This window comes from Brassica napus, chromosome C2, assembly GCF_020379485.1.
Source record: "Brassica napus cultivar Da-Ae chromosome C2, Da-Ae, whole genome shotgun sequence".
Classification (NCBI taxonomy): Eukaryota; Viridiplantae; Streptophyta; class Magnoliopsida; order Brassicales; family Brassicaceae; genus Brassica; species Brassica napus.
Genome location: NC_063445.1, coordinates 46,526,554 through 46,542,542, shown reverse-complemented (window position 1 = coordinate 46,542,542; position 15,989 = coordinate 46,526,554). Strand labels below are relative to the sequence as shown.

Sequence of the window (15,989 nt, the reverse complement as noted above, 5' to 3'; positions counted from 1 at the left end):
AAAATGATGACAAGTAATATGCAACAACTAAAGTATGAAAGAAAAGAAAAAGAATGAAAAACTTTGTATCAAAAGTAGAAAAAAAACCCCATTTCATTAAAGAACAAATCTCTTATAAGAAAGGGATAACTTATTAATAAACCGTTTATGAAAAGATAGTCCTATCAAACACAAACTAAAAAATTCTTTAAAATCTGAAACATTCCAAGCCAGCTAAATAATCATAAAGAGCTACGGTTGCTCTCAATCCAACCAAAACGTTCTTCTACTATCATATCCTTGAAGACACTTTTCATCCCAAGTGAATGAATCAAGGTGATTGCTTTGAAGCGAGTATGATTATCTAAAATTAGGAATCTCTTTCATGGCTTCCCATATGCAGTCTTTTTTTCTATCAGCTTCCTTCTCTTCAGCTTCTCGTTTTAGCTTTTCTTCTCTTTTCTCAGCTTCTCTTTGTTGTCTTTCTTCTCTTTGTTGTATGACACTAAAAATTTTGTTGCTAACTATGATCATAGAATCATCTTGATCATTTTTCAGCTTATCTGCATTGGTATCAGCTTCCCTTCTTGACCTCTTCCTTGGATGAAGCTTTTCTGCACGATCCTTTGAACCTGTACATGAAAAAGCTGACATACCACATTCCGTTGATGGTTGTTGAGATGATAATTCAAAGACTTCATCGCTGCTTTGATGAAGGTTTATGTTTTCTCTCGTTTGACTAATATCTTCAACTCTAAAGGTGTGAGCATCAGTACTATCACCCATTCCAATCGCAAAACCACCGGTTGCTACGCCATTTCCAAATATGATTTGCAGATCTTCATATTTTTCAACTGAATCATACCGTAGATGCTTGTGCGTAGGATGTTTCTGCAGATTAATAAACACAGTTAAGTTATAAGATATTTTTGAAAACTAAAGTTATGATGTTTAAATTTATATAGACAAATACATACCTTTAAATACTCGTCCCACACTTCGTCTAGAGCAGTATACTTTTTCATGTCAGGATCCCATCCAAATCCAGAATTGCAGCGTTGAAGATCCAAATGGTTTTGGTATTTTTCTCTCAAATATTTAATCCTAGTTAGGTAATGCTTGTGTTCTTTTTGGCATCCAAGTTTTTCATTGAGAACAGACAAAAAAATTTGTTCCACCGTGAACTTGTTTATTAAACCATTAGCATCACGCCAATTTCGATGAATTGCATCAACAAGTAAATCGATCAGAAGTTTTGTTTCCTCTGGTCTCCATTGACTATACCCACCTTTTTCTTTATTCTTTTGTGAATCCCCCATTAGCTAGTTATATAATAATAATATCACAAGATCAACATACGAAACTAGAAAAGAACCATAAATAAAATATGAATGAAGAACTAATGCATATAATCATAGAATTATACATGACATAAATGTACCTCAGAGCTGCAAATTTTGGAGAAGCTTCTGAATTGTTCTGTCTTCACATGGATATAATTTATCGAAAGCGAATAGCCAATGCAACAAATAATGGATAATTACGAATACTTTGCAACACAATATTGTAACACGATACTATCTTTATTATGCAATACTTCAAGATAAACTCTACAAAAGTTTATAATTATCTCTTCCCTAAAAATCTACACTAATCTATAAAACTCTTGGTAGAATTCTAAGTAAATCTAAATTCTGTTAAAATTTGGTAAATTGTTTTTATAATAATAATCATCAAAACTCTTCTATACTCATAAACCAATAACAGCTTAGTCTCCTATTTATCCAAGATTTCAAGAACCAAACCGAACTGAAAAATCAAAACTAAACCAAATCAGAATTTACATATATTTGAGCGCTTTCTATTTCCTATATTGAAATATCCAAATGGTATTTTTATATCCAAAATATCTTAACCAAAACCAAATATTTATAGATATATTATATAAATAACCAAGTATTTATAGATATATAACATATAAATTAGTTAAAATATTTGACATTATTTGAAAAATAGCATAATTAATCTGAATAATTTGGAGATTTTGTTCCCCCAATTATTATAATTACACAATATTGATCCGGATTACCAAAATTATACTGATTCTTTTCTTTTTATTTATTAGTTGATTTTTAGTTGAATAATATATTTCCTAGGATAGACATAAACAAGTTTTTGTCACAAATATATACATTAAAAATAAAAATGACCAAAATAGACTTAAATTTTTTATCAAAATAAGTAAATATACACTTATACCTTTAGGGTTAATTAATCTAGACATTAGGGTTTAAAGTTAATGGGTAGAGTTTAAAGTTTAAAATTTAGAGTTTAGGTTTTAGGGTTTAAAGTTGAGGAGTGGGGTTTAGGGGATAGTATTTCAAATTTTAAAAAATAAAAAATTTTAAAATTTTCAAAATAAAAAATGTTGTTTTTGTCATTTTAATTTTTGAGGTATATTTTTGTGACAAAAATTTTAAAAAATCTATTCGAGAGAATCGTCATGTTTTATTACCCAAACCAAAACGTATAGAAAAATATCTGAATCAATCCAAGCGGAATTTTCCTTGGTTTTTAAATGGACATATATTAAGCTCACGATTACACACGTGGCCAAGTTCTAGCGTATCTATAACGGTCAACTCAAATCACATACGGTACTTCGTCGTGCTGATTAGTGATTAAATCTCTAGCCTCTGCTTAAGTCAGAAGGTTAATTAAGTAAATAATGGAAATTTTAAACAATGATTAAATAATTAGTGAGAAGAGATAATGTTTTGGAGCTTCGAGTGGTTCTCACTTCTTACTGCTTGCTAGTTGTTACTCATCCTTTACCTCACCGGAGCTTCCAAGGAGAAGACGACACACACAGGGGAAACAACTCATGGCGCCTTTTGGCGGGAAATCTTTCGCAGACGCCGTTTCCGGCATCGGAGGGAACGGAGTTGGCCGCCTTCTCGCCGCGGTGGCCGCCGCTATGTTGGTCCGCATCTTCTCAGGTCCCGGCATCGCTCTCTTGCCTGAAAACGACGCTGAAGATGATTTCTCGGATACGGAAGGAGCGGGAGATGATTCGTCGTCGTCTCCGGGGAAAGTTCGTCCGGTGACAATCCGGTGGAGGAACATCACGTGCTCGCTCTCCGATAAGTCATCCAAATCGGTGAGGGAATCGAATCTCCTTCCCTTTGCATGTTTCGAATTCTCCGTTTCGTGAATTGTTTGCTCATAATCGATTGATCACGTGACTCTCAGGTGCGGTTTCTGTTGAAGAATGTGTCCGGAGAAGCGAAGCCTGGGAGGTTGTTAGCGATAATGGGACCTTCTGGATCTGGGAAGACGACGTTGCTGAACGTTCTCGCTGGACAGCTTAGTTCATCGCCGCGTTTGCATTTGTCAGGGCTCTTGGAGGTCAATGGGAGATCGAGCTCAAGCAGAGCTTTTAAGTATGTGCCATGAGTTGTACTAGTCTTTATTAGTTTGTGATCATTTGTTTGATGGAGTTTTTTCTTGTGAATGGCAGGCTTGCGTTTGTGAGACAGGAGGATCTGTTCTTCTCGCAGTTGACTGTGAGGGAAACGCTTTCTTTCGCGGCTGAGCTTCAGCTTCGGGAGATGTCTTCTGATGAGGAGAGGGATGAGTATGTGAACAACCTCTTGTTCAGGCTTGGTCTGGTAAGGTTTTCGTTCGTCTATGTAATTTAGGGTAATGCTGGAATCTGTTTCTTGATAATCTTTTGTGGCTATACAAAAGGTTAGCTGTGCGGATTCATGTGTTGGCGATGCGAAAGTTCGTGGGATCAGTGGTGGAGAGAAGAAGCGGCTTTCACTTGCCTGTGAATTGATCGCTAGTCCGTCTGTTATATTTGCTGATGAACCCACGACTGGTAGATGCCTACTCTGTTTTTCTTCTAAATATTGTTTGGATTGGTTTTAACGCTGGTAGAATATTCATTTGGTCTCTTCAGGGCTTGACGCCTTCCAGGCTGAACAAGTGATGGAGACATTGCGAAAGCTTGCGCAGGATGGACACACTGTGATCTGCTCCATTCACCAGCCTCGAGGTTCGGTTTATGCTAAGTTTGATGACGTTGTGTTACTTACAGAAGGAACTTTAGTCTATGCCGGCCCTGCAGGAAATGAACCTCTGACATATTTCGGAAACTTCGGGTTGGTTTTTCTAAACATTACAAGTGCTTCAATAAATACGTACTTTAGTTTTGGCACTTACAAGTTCTCATCTGATCCTTGAACAGGTTTCTTTGCCCAGAGCATGTAAACCCTGCTGAGTTTTTAGCAGATCTTATATCAGTTGACTATAGCTCTTCGGACAGTGTCTACTCTTCGCAGAAGAGAGTACATGCTCTTGTTGATGCGTTTTCCCAGCGTTCATCATCGATTCTTTATGCCACTCCCCTCGGCGTGAAACAAGAAACCAAGAACAGCATGAGACCTCGCAGAAACGCCATTGTTGAGAGAAAAGATGGATGGTGGAGGCAGTTCTTTTTGTTGCTTAAGCGTGCATGGATGCAGGTATCCTCCCCATTAATGCATGATCTAAAGAACTCTGTCTATTATATGATGGGCTTTAATGCCTTCTCCTGAAAACGGTTTAAGATTGAAAGCAGATACTTAAGAAATTGACATGTGGGAGACTCTTTGAGTTAACTAGAGCAGTTTGTCTGATTGACTTCTTCACTTGACTGCATAGGCTTCTCGAGATGGGCCAACTAACAAAGTCCGTGCAAGAATGTCTGTGGCATCTGCTCTGATATTTGGATCCGTTTTCTGGAGAATGGGGAAGTCGCAGACGTCAATTCAGGACAGAATGGGCTTGCTTCAGGTCTAAACCACTATGCTTTTGCTATATAGTTCTCTCTTTATTTGCGTTTAATTACTACTTAGTAGAAGTACCTTTTTATATACTAAACGATGATGTCTGTTTGCTTTAGGTTGCTGCAATAAACACAGCAATGGCAGCTCTCACAAAGACAGTTGGTGTCTTTCCTAAAGAGCGTGCTATTGTGGATAGAGAACGGTCCAAAGGGTCCTACTCTTTGGGCCCTTACCTGCTCTCCAAAACAATAGCTGAAATCCCCATTGGAGCTGCATTTCCTTTAATGTTTGGTGCTGTACTATACCCCATGGCACGCCTACATCCCACTTTGTCAAGGTAATTCCTAAGCTACCTATCTTTTGCTATTCACGTGGCCAAGCTTTAAATTTTATGCATAAGCCTTACCCTGCATCTCACTTATACGCCATCCTCTGTGAATTTTACCAACCAATGATTCCAAGTGAGAAATATACTTTACAGCAATGTCCCTAACAAAGAGATTTCTTGCCAGATTTGGAAAGTTCTGTGGGATAATGACTGTAGAGTCTTTTGCTGCCTCTGCGATGGGTCTAACTGTTGGGGCTATGGTCCCAAACACAGAAGCTGCAATGGCTGTAGGACCATCTCTCATGACGGTTTTCATTGTATTTGGAGGTTACTATGTCAATGCAGACAACACCCCAATCATCTTTCGTTGGATTCCTCGTGCTTCATTGATCAGATGGTGAATTCCATCACCCTATGAATATCTTTTGTCTAGATATATATCTTTACTCTCTTAACATCCAATCGTATTTGTTCAGGGCCTTCCAGGGACTCTGCATAAACGAATTTACCGGCCTCGAGTTTGATCATCAGAATACATTTGACGTCCAAACAGGAGAGCAGGTAATAAAAAGTCTAACAAACCCCATTGTCCATGTCTTTAAAGTCATCGGAGGTTAAAGGTTTGGTGGCGTGTTTTGCAGGCGTTAGAACGACTATCGTTTAAAGGAAGCAGGATAAGGGAGACCATAGCAGCTCAAATGCGGATTCTGATGTTCTGGTATTGCACTACGTACCTTCTCCTGGAGAAGAACAAGCCAAAGTATCAAAAGCTTGAGCTTCTTCTTGACAACGGAGATACCGAGAATCCAGGAGTGCAGCTGGAGCCAGCTCTGGATGAAGCAGAGGTTGTTGATCAAACGGAGGAGACTGAAGATGAACTGAAGCAGCCACTTGACGATCAAAGTTCAACATCATCGGATGAGTTTGGGGAAATCCGTCCCTTTGTCCTTGAAGGTTTGTAAAATTGTACTAATAATAAGCCTTTTTGTTGGGCCATTTTCATGGCCTAAACAATAAAGAACTAAAAACAACATGTTTAACTAAAAGGTGAAAGAAAAATCAATACATACATACACACATTTATGATAATTTTTGGTAGTTAATAAATTCAGCTTTGTCATGATTATGAATTCATCTCCATTCTCCAGCAGGTAGCAAGTGAGAGATGAAATGGAGTTGAGTTGCTCTTAAAGGCTTTCAGATTTAAATAAAAAAAGAGTGCTCCTTTCATCTCTATGCCTTAAACCCAATGTAAGAACTCATCTTAGTTTCCTGAGACTTGTCAACTCTTTGACGTAGCCACTTGTGTCGTCTCTTGTTGTTATTCAGAAATAAAAACAAATAACAAGTTTTGACTTAATATCATAATTTATTAAAGATCTAGCTGAAGAAAAGTCTCTTGCTGTGAATTTCAAAGAAATTGTGTGTATATATGTTGGGAACATTGAACATTCCCTGAAAACTGCAAAATTGACGTCAGGATCGACGTCTGAAGATTCAGATTCAACCAAACTTCATATTAGACTATTAGATTATACTTATAATCGAATCAGTTTTCTAATTAAACAAGTAAATAAGGAGATAATACAAATAAATAAGAGCCGCCCATTGAAGAAAGTCAAATAGCCATCGGGAGGGGACGTGGCGTCTGGTCCAAACATCCTCGTATCTTATTAGCCTGGACCTTTTGTTTTTGCTTACATCAAATATGTTCTATATTAAAAAAGCCAAACACACACAAGAACTTGGTTGTTAAGTGCTGCATTGTACAACACCGAGATCTAGCATGTGGGGTTTAAATCTCCGAGAGGTTAAAAACTTTGTATTCACAATTTGGTTAATAAAAGTTGAAGTTGAGCCAAAAAAAAGTGTTGCATTGTAAATAATTTTGTTTATGAATTTAGTAATGTGATCTGCGAGTATGTGATGGTGAGTTTTGGACGTTTAAGACATAAGCATACTGATATGTACACAGTACACTCGTATCTCACATAAATTTGTTCAATCTATCAGTAAACTATTACAAAAATATAATAGTAAGCTCATTATTAAAAAAAGGTCACCGACTTGTACGCTTTTTCAGGTGTAATGACATAAACAAATAGGAGGTCAATTCTGTTATAAAAAAATGAATATCATATTCATATAGAATAGAGCAACTACTATATGCATTGTCACATCATGTGCAGTATTAATGGAGGCATCTGAATTTCACTTCATCTTCTAAATACCGCGTTTCCCAAATCAGCAAGCCAACAAGTTAGCGTACCGTAAGAAGAAGTTTCGCAATGCACCAATTGTACATCTCGTCAATAATACATTCATCAACTTTCTGTTTATCATTAACATATCTTACTAAGTTGATACGACTATATCATCGGTGATTTCATTTTGAGCCTAAAATTTCAAGTGTCTCTATTTCGGTAGCCCTGTCTCACAAACAAAACATAGGTCAAATCAAATGTGTATATCGATCCTTGTAACGTAATTAGACTAAATATTTAGAAGAAATGTAAATCCAAAGGTGTTTGTGTAACATTGGTTGATTGACGGTGATTGATAAACAGTAAAAAAAACGTGTAAGAAGGTTTAAACCATAATCACCGAATCTTAACAGATGTGGTAAAGACAATGACGTGGAAGAGAAGGAAATTGGGTCTCATTTATTACCAAATCGTGATTGGCAAGTGGCAACGCGTTAATCCATAATCATACAGCCCCAACTTCTATTCGTCTTTATTTTATCCAAATAATAATTCGCTTATAAATAGTTTTCCACTTGTCCATCATCTTCTCCAACGAACAACGACCTAAAACTTACAAATCATATCTCAAAACAATGGAAGCTACACTGATTTATTCGCCAGCTTCAATTTCACCACTCCGGTTCCATCCATTGGTGTTTTCTCCGATGACGTTTAAGAAGAAGACGATGAGCGTTTCTGCTGCTGCGTCTTCCGGGAAGGACCATTACTACGGAGGAGGGAGATTAGTGGACGAGAACATGATCGTCTTAAGGAAACGCATCCACGAGATGAAGATGGTTGAGCGAAACTACGAGCCTCCTTCTCATTGGATGGATTGGGAGAAGCGTTTCTACAGCAGCTACGACTCTGTAATCTGTGATTCCGTTGGTCTTCTCCAGAGTTTCCTCATGAATTCTCGCCCCACCGTCGCGATTGTGACGCTGCTTCTCCTCCTGATCAGCGTTCCCGTTTCCTCCTCTATTCTCGCGTTTCGCCTTCTTGACCTTCTTCATTGGGTTCTCGCCGCCGCAACATTGGGCCACGTGGGCTGATCTGCTCGCCCCGTTTCTTTCTTTTTCTTTTTACTTGCCCACAAAATATTTTTCGGTATATTGGTTATGTTTATATACACATATTCTTTTATTATTTTGTCTGATTTTTTTACTTTTAGTTTGGAAGATCATCTCCGATATATTTCTTTATTTTTACCTCTAAAATAGAAGATTTCTATAATAGAAATGTCTTTTGCTCCAATGTATTTCTCTAAAATAGAAATCTCCAAATATATAGCAAAATATAGAGAAATATTATTTCTTCCTATACGTTAATAGAAAAAAAAAAATAGCAATTTCTATTTTAAAGGCAAAAATAGAGATGAGTTGGAGTGATTTTGCCTCAAAATGCTATCATAGAATCAAAAATAGGGACGGACATGCTAATATATGTTCAAAATCTCGTTATTTATTTATTCTTTCATAGAGTTCGAATGCATTCTAAAAGTGGAAACAATACATTCTAATTACAAAACATTTCTTATTATGATAATGGAGATTTTCTTTGGTTCTCATGTCTCTTGGTCCATGTTATCATTTTGTTGATGATTTTGTTTTCCCTTTAAGAAGCGACAATGGACAATGGAACGGCGTCTTTGGTTTGGTTTCTCTCTTTTGGGCCCAACATTTTCACTCCTTTTATGATATTTTATGTTTACACAAAAAGTTATGCAACTGTGTAAATATGAGTATATGACCCAGAGGCTCTATTTGTTTTGATAAAAAGTCTTGCGTTGTCTAATTTTTTTTTTAGTATCACACATTTAGAAAATGTTCGATACTAGTTACAACATATCATTTTTTTTAGTATCACACATTTTTTTTAGTGTATAGGATATTTTTTTTAGTATCACACATTTTTGTTTGTGCAATTATAAAATGTTTTATGAAAATGTACGATACTAGTTACAACATATCATTTTTTTTTATCTAAACTAGATCCATTAGTTATATAATTTTAATACACACTGTTTTTAGAATTTAGAAATTCAGATTTTCTGATGTAGAATCATCAATAAATTTTTGGACTTGTTAGCTTTTATTTTGTTTTATTTATTTTTTCAGACTAATATCTAATTTTGTAGCATGACAATTTTAATGTTTCGTTAATAAAGTGAAACTAAAAATGAAAAAAATCAAATTGTAGGGAAAATGAGGAGAAATTTGCTAGGCGCTAAAAAGTAACACATGAGGCAACATATTATTTAGGGGAAATAAGAAGACAGATTTACAAAAAAAGAAAAATACCGGTTCTTATAACTCTCCTTTTCTCTCCCAGGCACGTATTACGAGATTGGTTTTTAACCGCTGACCTTCGTATTGCCTAACCCTTTTACCCTACAGTTAGTTACCCTTTTCGTATCAGTTCCTCTGTTTCTCCCTCTGCAAACCCCTGTTCCTTTTCAAATTGTTGCCGTTTTGATCCTTTAACCGCCGGTCCATAAGGTATTCTCCCCACCACCTCGCCGGACTTGCTCTTAAGTCGCCGTGATCAGCCCCCGACACCGTCGGTGGGTCAGCCAAGTCGGTCCCTGCACCACTTGGTCTCTCTCAGATGAACTAAATCCAGCTTGGCTCTCTGTACTTGGGTTGCAATAACCTCCAACGCTTCTTAATCTTTCTACCCTGCTACTGTGTCTCTACAGCTTGTGCCAACCAGGCCTCACCACAGATTACTACCTCGCAAAGATTGACATTATCAGAAAGGATGTCTCGTAGATTTTTACGCAATGAAAAGGAGAAATGGGTCCCTACAAGCACCAAGGAAACTAAACGATCTCCGGTGCGCATACCGCCGAGTAACAATGATAACTTGATAGCTGCAAACAAGCTTACAGTCATTGGTAGGGTTACAAACCCTCTCCTCCAACGACCTCGTGCAGTTATTGATTTCTTACCACAGATTTGGAACCTAGAAGGAAAAGTCACCGGTAGAGAACTGGGACCGGAGAAGTTCCAGATGCGTTTTGAATCAGAAGCAGACCTCGAAGCTGTTCTCAATAAAGGCCCTTACCACTATAAGAAGTGGATGCTCCTACTACAGAGGTGGGAACCAGTGATTTCAGAATCCTTCCCTTCAAACATCTCCTTCTGGCTCAAAGTTCATGACCTACCACTACATTACTGGGATGATATAACTCTAAATGCCATTGGAAAGGAGCTGGGAGATGTGACCAATCGCTTTGCTGATGATGCTCGAGTCAGGGTCAATATGAATGGACTCCTCCCACTCACTATGACACTGGAAATACGTCTCCCATCTGATGAGATTACTACAGTGGAATTTGAGTATCTCAAAATAGAGAAACATTGTTTCACTTGCTTCTCCATGTTTCATGAGGAGATCGACTGCCCATTTAAACCACACAACTCGCTTCCCCCTAAAGAACGGAAGCTGGGCATTACGCAGAAAATTGCGTTACAACGTATTGAAGCGGATAAGAAGAAACATGATGATAGGAGAGGGTACTCCCGACATCACCTTGGCTCTAGACCATATCAACATCACGATGAGCATAGTGACCGTAGATCCTACCACCCTATGCGGGGAGACTCTCGATGCTCCCCCCTCCGGAGAGATGAAACTCAACACGGGTATCACAGATATCACACAGGGGATCATAACCAGTCGGACAAGGGAAGTGGCGTCAAGGAACTCTCTAGTGGGAAGATTTTAGGGGACAGACATGATCAAGCGACCCTTCCCCCTGTGAGAGGGTCATCAGGTGTTAATACCTCCAAAAACCCTGGTTCTCAGTCATCTCATACTCCGCCACCACGCCCTATTAGGGAACGGCTCGATTACCCCAATGAGGTCAGCTCTGAAAGAACGCTATCTACATCAAGAGAGCGACGATCAGCACTAGCTAGGATCGCGGAACCTGATCTCAGAAACAACCTTTCTCGAAGCTCTCCCCACAATCTCGAGACTGATAATACCCAAGGAAGGATGGACCATGAGGATGGATTCTCGCAACAGAACAATGTTCTGCCAAGTGGACCCAGCAAACGAGGAAGTACCTCTGCACCTCGAGTCTCAGCTACTTTACGCATTCAGGAACCTCAGATAATGGATAATGTTAATATCACTATCCCTCCTACCTTGCAAAAATCAACAGGCAAGCGCAAAGTTCCTTCCTCGTCTAGAAAGAGGGTCCCGAGAAGCCCTCTCAAAGGCTTGAAGCTGAGGAAAGCTGGAATAATTAAACCTCAAAACCTTCCGAGGAAAAGACTCTGCTCTGATAGAGATTCCACTTTACCTTGTAATAAGGCTGGTTCGAGTATCATACCGAGAAGTACAGTCACTAGGTCGCAACGACGAAACAGGACAGAGGGACAGGATTTTCACCCTCTTCCTCCTCCTCTTCCTTAGCTCTTATGAGCTGGAATTGTCGGGGCTTGGGAAACACCCTGACAATTCGTCGTTTGCGGGAGATACATCGTCGTATTACCCCGGAAATTATGTTTCTCATGGAGACGAAGAATGAAGATGCGTTTATAAAGGAAAAGACTGATTCCATGCAGTACCCGCATTATTTCTCGGTGCCTCCAGTAGGACTCAGCGGAGGCCTCTGCCTATTGTGGAAAGATGGGGTTGATATCTCAATCTTAGAATCATCTCCAAATCTCATTGATACGAAGGTGGAATTTAAGGGAGTCTCCACCTTTATCTCCTTTATTTATGGTGCACCGGCGATGGAGAACAGAGCTGCCTTCTGGGCCAAGCTAACAGAGTTGGGACGTAACAGAGACTCTCCATGGCTAATATCTGGTGACTTTAATGATATACTCAACAACTCGGAAAAAACAGGAGGGCCAGCACGGTGGGAAGGATCCTTCACTGCTCTCCGGTCTTTCGTTTCACAGAACGGTTTGTGGGACCTGAAGCATTCTGGTAATTAACTCTCGTGGCGAGGCACCAGATATACTCATCATGTGAGATCACGGTTAGATAGATCAATGGTGAACTGCTCCTGGAACGAGCTATTTCCACTGGGAAGATGTCGATATCTACGGTTTGAAGGTTCGGATCACCGACCTCTTGTCACTTACTTCAACAACTCAGGCCCGCGAAGAAAAGGAATGTTTAGATTCAATCGATCTCTTACTGAGAAGAAAGAGGTTGAAGAGCTTGTTGAGGATACTTGGAATTGCTCTCCCCTGGCTTCGGTCATCACCAAATTGAATGCCTGCCGGAGAGGAATCATCTAGTGGGCTAAGGACCAAGATATAAAAAACAATCAGCTCATCCAACAAAATCAAGAAGCTCTGGAAGAAGTCCTGTCGGCAAGCATACCAGACCAAGAAGCTATAGAGCGGCTCACAAAATCCTTGTTGGCAGCTTACAAGGAGGAGGAGAACTTTTGGTTACAGCGTAGCAGGATACAATGGTTGAAGAGTGGAGATAAGAACACTGGTTTCTTTCATGCCGCTACTCGACAACGCCGATTGATAAACTCTATGTCAGTTATAGAGGATGACGAGGGGAAGAAGGTTTATGAAGAAGACCAAATCTGTAATGTTATCTCAGAATACTTTAAGAAGATCTTCACGTCTAATAACAACACAGATTTTGGTAGATTATCGGAGATTCTCCAGTGTAAAGTTCCTGAGGAAACAAACCAGTACCTTACTCTCATTCCGAGCGATTCGGAGATTAAAGAAGCAGCGTTCTCTATTAATAGTGGCAAAGCACCCGGTCCGGACGGGTTTTCCGCCAAGTTTTACCAGGCTTATTGGCACATCATTGGGATAGATGTCTGCAGGGACATACGAGAGTTCTTTCTGTCTGGGGAGCTTCACCCACAGCAAAACGAGACTCATGTGCGATTGATCCCGAAGACCACAAGCGCAAGGAAGGTATCAGAATATCGTCCCATTGCCCTCTGTACTACGCACTACAAGATCATCGCGAAGATACTGACTAGAAGGATGAAACCACTACTGCCCGCCCTTATCTCCAAATCCCAATCCGCTTTTGTTGCTGGCCGAGCAATAGTAGATAATGTACTTATCACCCACGAGACTCTCCACTTCCTACGTACCTCGGAGGCGAAGAAGTATTGCTCGATGGCCATTAAGACGGACATGAGTAAGGCGTACGATAGGATTGAATGGGGTTTCCTTAGAGCGGTACTGCAACAGTTCAGTTTTGATCCGCGATGGATTTCCTGGATTATGTGCTGTGTGGAATCAGTCTCATACTCTTTCCTAATTAATGGTTCTCCAATGGGTTCAGTCAAGCCTTCCCGTGGAATACGGCAGGGGGATCCGCTTTCCCCTTATCTCTTTATACTATGCACAGAGGTGCTCTCTGCTATGTGCGACAAGGCACAACTAAACGGCTCGCTCCCGGGTATCCGAGTATCTAGAGGATCGCCACAGATTAATCACCTGTTGTTTGCGGACGACACAATGTTTTTCTGCAAATCCAATCAGTCGAGCGTCACTTCCCTACTGAAGATTCTGCGGGTCTATGAAGAGCTTTCGGGACAATGCATCAATTTCTCTAAGTCGTCCATTACCTTCTCTGCGAGAACTCCGGCAGAGGTTAAGCTTCGGGTAAAGTCTACACTAGCCATTGACACAGAAGGGGGTTTAGGGAAATATCTTGGCCTACCGGAACACTTCGGGAGGAAGAAACGAGATATATTCGCAGCGATAGTGGATCGAATTAGACAGAAATCCCACAGTTGGACAACACGCTTTCTATCTGGTGCCGGGAAGCAAATCTTATTGAAGTCAGTTCTCACGGCAATCCCCTGCTACACTATGAGTTGTTTTAAACTCCCAAAGTCCCTCTGTAAGCAAATCCAATCCCTATTTACAAGATTTTGGTGGGATGCTAATCCCGAGAAGCGTAAAATGTGCTGGGTTGCATGGACTACTCTCACCTTACCAAAATATGCTGGGGGATTAGGCTTTCGCGACATTGAAACGTTTAATGATTCTCTCTTGGCCAAAGTGGTCTGGAGATTGCTAAAATACCCACAGTCTCTGGTCACTCAGGTGTTGCTTGGGAAGTATGCTCGTTATTCTACCTTCCTGGACTGTAAAGCTCCCACAAGTATTTCTCATGGCTGGAGAATCTTATTGGTGGGGAGAGATCTATTGAGGAAAGGTCTTAGCTGGATAGTAGGCAGTGGTGCTAAGATCAGTGTATGGAGAGACCCCTGGTTGTCTTGTGAGGTTCCGATGACACCAATTGGTCCGCCAAATCGCCTCGATGCTGATCTCATGGTTAGCGACCTCCTCTGTCCTATCTCTAACTCGTGGGATATAGATAAGATCAGAAGAGTTCTACCTCAGTACGAAGAGCATATCTTGCGAATTGTAACGAGTCATGCACCGGCCTTAGACAATTTAGCTTGGCTCCCGGATAAATCTGGTGAATATACCACTAAAACTGGTTATAGTGTCGGCCTGAACTTCATTGAGAGAGACCCTTTCCCAGTGGTCTCCTTCAATTGGTCCAGGAGCATCTGGAACATAAAAACTGCCCCTAAACTCAAGGACTTTCTATGGAAGGTGGTCCGTAAAGCGATTCCGGTCAGTGCGAACCTAGCCAACAGGGGAGTCCCACCTTTCTGCTGTAAGTCTTGCAATGCTATGGAAGATGATCTCCATGTGTTCTTAAACTGTGATACTGCAAGACAAGTTTGGGATATGGCTCCTCTCGCTACGCGACCAGCATCCACTATATCCTCAACGGCTTCACTGATCTCTACGGCTCCTTCTTACACGGTTCTACCACCAGTTGGTCTTACAGTCCCTTTGTGGCCTTGGATCTTGTGGAACTTGTGGAAAGCTAGGAACAAACTCTCATTTGAAAACAGGAAGTTCTCTAGCTTGGAAATTATCTTGAAGGCCATCAGTGATGCCAAAGAATGGCAGTCTGCTCAACTACAGGAACCTGCTCTGCAACAAAACTCAGTACCACAGGAGGCTCGACCTAGGGCTAACTTGGTATGTGATCTCCCCCCTAATATTGTATGCTGTAATGTGGATGCAGCTTGGGACGAGCGAACCGGTAACTGCGGCACTGGAGGTGTCTTTTCAGGTGCTAATACCTGTCTGCTGTCGAGTCATATCAGTGACTCCCGTAGATGTATCTCATCGGCGTTAATGGCTGAAGCCCTCGCCATCCGTTCGGCGGTTATGTATGCTGCCTCGTCAAATGTTAAAGTCCTAATGATCCTGTCGGACTCTCTCTCCCTGGTCAAGCTACTGAAGGGAAAGAGTTCAATCCCAGCCTTGTTTGAAATTTTATTTGACATCTACCACTTTAGTTCTATTTTTGAGTCTGTTTCCTTTCGTTTTGTTTCTCGTTTGAGTAATGTGGAGGCTGATACTGTGGCAAAATCAGCTCTAACTTTTCTAAACTACTCATCCGTTGATGGAGTGTAACTTCTACTTCATAAAAATGAATGTGTTTGATCAAAAAAAAAAAAAAAAAAAAAGACAGATTTACCAATTTTGAATTTTGGTAACTATTAAAAAATATGGGACAGAAATAAAATCCAAAGATTCGGGTTTGTGTGATTCTCGAAAG

At 40.2% G+C, this 15,989-nt stretch overlaps 3 protein-coding genes across 4 annotated transcripts; 2 read left to right on the top strand and 1 right to left on the bottom strand.

Moving 5' to 3' along the window:
* Positions 1-221: 221 nt before the first annotated feature.
* On the bottom strand, positions 222-1,659 carry LOC106403478 (uncharacterized protein At2g29880-like). The gene is made up of 3 exons (XM_048749162.1): positions 953-1,659; positions 486-833; positions 222-343 (listed from the first exon to the last, which is right to left on the bottom strand). Exons 1-3 carry the CDS (start codon positions 1,296-1,298, stop codon positions 222-224), a joined length of 816 nt encoding a protein of 271 aa, XP_048605119.1. The 5' UTR covers positions 1,299-1,659.
* Positions 1,660-2,720: 1,061 nt separating this feature from the next.
* Positions 2,721-6,522, top strand: LOC106437948 (ABC transporter G family member 7). 2 transcript variants are annotated; one of them, XM_013878973.3, is made up of 12 exons: positions 2,721-3,139; positions 3,232-3,422; positions 3,500-3,650; positions 3,730-3,862; positions 3,944-4,145; positions 4,232-4,508; positions 4,687-4,818; positions 4,928-5,148; positions 5,324-5,536; positions 5,616-5,700; positions 5,781-6,093; positions 6,288-6,522. In XM_013878973.3, the coding sequence occupies exons 1-12, from the start codon at positions 2,864-2,866 to the stop codon at positions 6,299-6,301; spliced, it is 2,208 nt and encodes a 735-aa protein (XP_013734427.2). In that variant the 5' UTR covers positions 2,721-2,863; the 3' UTR covers positions 6,302-6,522. The 2 variants fall into 2 exon arrangements, with proteins under 2 accessions (XP_013734427.2, XP_048604234.1); XM_048748277.1 differs by having other exon boundaries at positions 2,722-3,139; positions 6,291-6,522.
* Positions 6,523-7,686: 1,164 nt separating this feature from the next.
* Positions 7,687-8,563, top strand: BNAC02G33890D. The gene has a single exon (XM_013821853.3). It carries the CDS (start codon positions 7,979-7,981, stop codon positions 8,435-8,437), a length of 459 nt encoding a protein of 152 aa, XP_013677307.1. The 5' UTR covers positions 7,687-7,978; the 3' UTR covers positions 8,438-8,563.
* Positions 8,564-15,989: the final 7,426 nt, after the last annotated feature.

Bases quoted from the DNA above. Each gene is read 5' to 3' on its own strand.
- LOC106403478 (XM_048749162.1), bottom strand. From the start codon at position 1,298: ATGGGGGATTCACAAAAGAATAAAGAAAAAGGTGGGTATAGTCAATGG. The intron at 834-952 runs GTATTTGTCTAT...GGTATGATTCAG, and splicing joins GGACGAGTATTTAAAGGTAT to TTGAAAAATATGAAGATCTG. The intron at 344-485 runs GTGTCATACAAC...TCCTAATTTTAG, and splicing joins AGTTAGCAACAAAATTTTTA to ATAATCATACTCGCTTCAAA.
- LOC106437948 (XM_013878973.3), top strand. From the start codon at position 2,864: ATGGCGCCTTTTGGCGGGAAATCTTTCGCAGACGCCGTTTCCGGCATC. The intron at 3,863-3,943 runs GTAGATGCCTAC...TGGTCTCTTCAG, and splicing joins TGCTGATGAACCCACGACTG to GGCTTGACGCCTTCCAGGCT. The intron at 4,146-4,231 runs GTTGGTTTTTCT...ATCCTTGAACAG, and splicing joins ACATATTTCGGAAACTTCGG to GTTTCTTTGCCCAGAGCATG.
- BNAC02G33890D (XM_013821853.3), top strand. From the start codon at position 7,979: ATGGAAGCTACACTGATTTATTCGCCAGCTTCAATTTCACCACTCCGG.